Raw genomic sequence first — 4,047 nt, forward strand, 5'->3', positions numbered from 1 at the left:
TCGCTAATGACCCAGAACAACGTATGGCAAATGTGAAAGAGTTTCTGGCAGACACAGCACCTCCATTTAACTATAGGCTTATACCACATACAAAATGGTGATGTCATTGTGCCAAAAGTAGCAGAGATAGCAGAAACTACATTTGGTGTTCTTTCCTTTGTGACAAAAGGTGGGGACCATTTAATAATAAGTTATTGGAGGGATTTTGTAAAGAAATGTCAAAATAATGACCGTATTAATGAAACAAAGTCAAAACATAATCATTCTGGCATTTATTTTACTCTTTTTAACATACAGCGACTTAAAAAGTACTTACTGGGAAAAAACATTTCATATTCTCAGAAACCGTGTACAGAAAAATAAAATGTTCTTCATATCTATCCTTCAGACCTATTTACATGGTTATTTAATTAATACATGGGAAAAAATAACTGCATCATTTTAATTGCACCAGCAAAAGGAACTGGAACAATGCGTTAGAGCAAGAAGTGCTTTCTAGGAGGGCAATATGTTTGTAAGCACAATATCCATATTTAATGTACAACTGTGAGGACAGCCATATTGTATCTATGACATATGGAACAGCAGGAACAAGTCATATACTATAATACAGCCACAGTACATGAAGCCAAAGCAACTACTAGAGAATTCAAAACCCATTTAAACTGCCATTCCTATGCATGTTAATATGTCTGACATCTTGTAGTCTATCTTCAACTCAACCTTCAACCCTTTGTGTAGGGAGGCTGGTCAGGTAAGAGCAAACTTTAGAAGATGTTTCTTCAGGTAAGGAATTATGTTTTTCAACATGATGTTTACAGATACTGAAGAAAAGACAAAAGGACTTCATTTCATGCGACCAATCACCCACATAACAGTGCTCCATGTGCCCTTCCCTTCAATGTCTAAAACTGGGATAGAGCAGCCTTGGTTGCTCCTCAATCATTTACAGTTTATCTTATAACAATAGTCCACAAATGTATGGTGCACAAGCATTGTTCTATCGTTCAAATATTCCACACACTAAAGAAAAAAGTACATGGACTTTCTACCGCTTTATGTGCCCTTTTCTTTAATGTCTATTGTCTAATATTGGCGCGGATCAACCTAGTTTTGAGAAGCACCAACATGAGAAGTAAATGGTGTGATAAAGGCCCACTGTGCTTAGTGAAGTAGTTCCTTCTCTTCAAACCACTTACAGTTGTAGTTGTAGAGATGCTAGATTGACAGCAGTCCACAAAAGAGGTCCATGTTTGGCTTATCTTCAGTATCTGTAGTTCTAAATATTGGGGTGAGATTGATGAGCGTGTGTGAAGTAAATGGTCAGTGCTACAGGGCAACTGTGTGGGGTCAGCAAATGGAAAAAACTACAAGACTATGCTACACTTCTGTCTTAGCTTAAGTATCCCACACAACCAGAAGTCCATGTGCTCTTCCCCATCAATGTCTGTAGTTCTAAAATTGGGGTGGAGCAGCCTGGGTTTGATGAACAATGGAATGTGGCTGTGCTGAAGTTCAGCTTGTACTAAGAACGGACTTCCATCTTCTCAAACATCCAACATTTTAGCTTAGAGATTTTTGATGCCAACAGTCCACAAATTGAAGAAAGCACACTGCATTGGTCTGTGGTTCAGACAATTCCTCAGACAAAAAAGAAAAAATCTCCTGCTAAGCAAAATGGAGAACTGAAGCAACTGTAAGTGGTAAGAAATCAAATGCTTTCTTGCATGCAGGTTGCACCCAAACAAATAGAAATGTCCATTAGATCATCTTTATTGATGGGGTGATGAAAGAGATATGATATTCACTTTTTGTGAAATATAATTGGTTTTACCATCCCCGCTAGGATTTTGGGTAACTGGTCAGAGATCACTTCCGACATCATTTCAGGAAATTCCACACTAAGCGATCGAGACTGCAGGAAGGTGTTGAGACAATACAGGTGGAGCTGCTTTACAAGCTGGTGGGACCAAACAAACATCAGGCATGGTAAGTATGGATACAAAGAACTCAAATGGTTCCTACAGAGCTTGTAGGCTGACTCCTTATGCTCTGCAATAGTTATATGTAAGAAGCACTTAGGGCCCATTTCCAATAACAGCCATTACAGGGCACCTCTTTAGTTGCCTTCAGGGAACATCTTCTACCTGCGAGCATGTACCTGGTTCCCTACACTTGTGGGTTCCTCACCTGGTGCTCAAAAGCTACAGCACCTTGTGTCTTTAGAGCACCTATACATAGGGTATAACACCTCTAACTAGCCTTCAGTCATGTGGTCTCTTCCTTATTAAGCTTATTGGCAGCCTTATTTGGGTTGAACTTGTCTCTTTCAGTCTCTACCACTTTATAATCATGTACCCTTTGGTAATAAAAATATGTTTTATTTAAAACTTTACAGCTCTCCTTTTTAAAGCTGGTTAGGAGTATGGGGTTATTGAAATCATTGTGCTTCATTTATGGAAACACTGACATAAAAAGCAATCATTTAAAAAGAATGGAAGCGCTCATCACTTAATTCAGGAATGAATGATTGGAAAAAGACAGATTAGACTTACTTCATGCATGGAGTCCATGAGTTTGGTTAGTTGATAGAAACGCTGGGAGCTGGCAATCACACCCTTGTGCCTTAAGCCAATAGCCTTGGCCAGCTCTCTTATGTAGTTTGACCTCATATCATCAAAATGAGTCTGACTTTTGAGGCCTTCCAAATATGTGGTCAGTTCTAAAATTTCCATAAATGTAGTCTTTGCTGTATGTATTATAATATGTTGGGGAACCAAATCTATCGGAAACACACCATAGGGCAGCGCTCTGCAACATCTAAACACTACTGATTTGCTATAGCCTGCAATTTGCTTGCAAGGCTTGTTTAACCCAGTGAGCTGGTCTATTTGTTCCCTAGTTGTGTAATGATAATATTTCTATCTGTGCTTTTGTGTTTGTGAGTCAAATACCCAGGAGTTTTACTATAAATATATTATTCTGTCATTGGCAAGAGGTAATCCATAGTTTATATGGTGGGAAAGAGAACATGGCCGTTCCCCTTTGGACTTTACGAAGTACCAAGGGTGCAAATGCTGGGAAGCCTGGAGCAGAAGGCCCCGGAGTCAAGATTCGAGCCCTAAGGTGACCAACCCTAGAGAAGCAGTTTCTGTCATAATACACTCACAGTTGTGAATTAGACATGCCTTGGCAAGAACAGCATCTGCTCCACCAAGAAGTGTGGTCCCTATACTTCCCCCTAAGTTTAGGGACCACAGTTTGGAAAGGGGCTAATTACTTCCCTGAAATGCCTCCCCTGGAGGAAATCTATTTTACTATGTTGTCTCTCTACTGGTGAGACAATTTCTACCCATTACAGATGTTTGATGGCCAATATCACTTTAAGTAAGTGGTTTCTCAAAGTGCTAGGCTGCAACTTTTAGGTGGTCTGGAGCATTTTCTGGGGGGCCAGTCAGTTAGGGTGGGATCAGGGGAGCATGTTCTTACTTATTCTACTGAAAGCACCACTTCAAGGTCAATTATGTGCATCCTTATTACGTGCAAGAAGGGACGCTATACAAATGTTAGACCTCAAAGGTGAAGTGAAAAAAGAAGTCAGGGAAATGGACCCCTTGGTTTTGGCTCAATAAAAGTAACCCAAGATGCAGACCCTTTGGTATGAAATCCCATACTGATGATGCTACTGGACCAAAACTATTTCCGCCCAATACAGAGAATGCTTTCACTAATCCAAGGAGTTGATGTAATGATTAAATAGTTGGTTATTTGAATTATAAACGACTCAGTTATAAACAACCTCAACAACTGGCCTCCAGTGCGCACTAGCACGTCAGTAAGAAGTAATTGCTTGGCAAGGTCAGTGCCGTATTCTAATGGCATACATTGTATGGGTCCTGCAACAACTTTAAAAATAAGCAGGAGGTGAGTGTATGGCAGATTGATGAGACAACGGATATCGCAAAAGCTTCAGATATAGGTCATCTCATCAATCGGGCTGGGCGAAAGATTTTGCTTGGGAACCGTTGAAGGCACCCAAGCAAAATC

The 4,047-nt window shown here is 40.1% G+C and overlaps 1 protein-coding gene across 1 annotated transcript; it reads right to left on the reverse strand.

Annotated features, from left to right (window-relative positions):
* Nucleotides 1-1,804: 1,804 nt before the first annotated feature.
* Nucleotides 1,805-2,750, reverse strand: LOC116408900 (progesterone receptor-like). Its single transcript, XM_031897321.1, has 2 exons — nucleotides 2,556-2,750; nucleotides 1,805-1,960 (listed from the first exon to the last, which is right to left on the reverse strand). The coding sequence occupies exons 1-2, from the start codon at nucleotides 2,733-2,735 to the stop codon at nucleotides 1,805-1,807; spliced, it is 336 nt and encodes a 111-aa protein (XP_031753181.1). The 5' UTR covers nucleotides 2,736-2,750.
* Nucleotides 2,751-4,047: the final 1,297 nt, after the last annotated feature.

This window comes from Xenopus tropicalis, chromosome 2 (genome assembly GCF_000004195.4).
Source record: "Xenopus tropicalis strain Nigerian chromosome 2, UCB_Xtro_10.0, whole genome shotgun sequence".
Classification (NCBI taxonomy): Eukaryota; Metazoa; Chordata; class Amphibia; order Anura; family Pipidae; genus Xenopus; species Xenopus tropicalis.

Coding starts and splice junctions, on each gene's coding strand:
- LOC116408900 (XM_031897321.1), bottom strand. CDS start 2,735: ATGGAAATTTTAGAACTGACCACATATTTGGAAGGCCTCAAAAGTCAG. Junction 1,961..2,555: donor TCATGGACTCCATGCATGAA/GTAAGTCTAATC, acceptor TGGTCCCACCAG/CTTGTAAAGCAGCTCCACCT.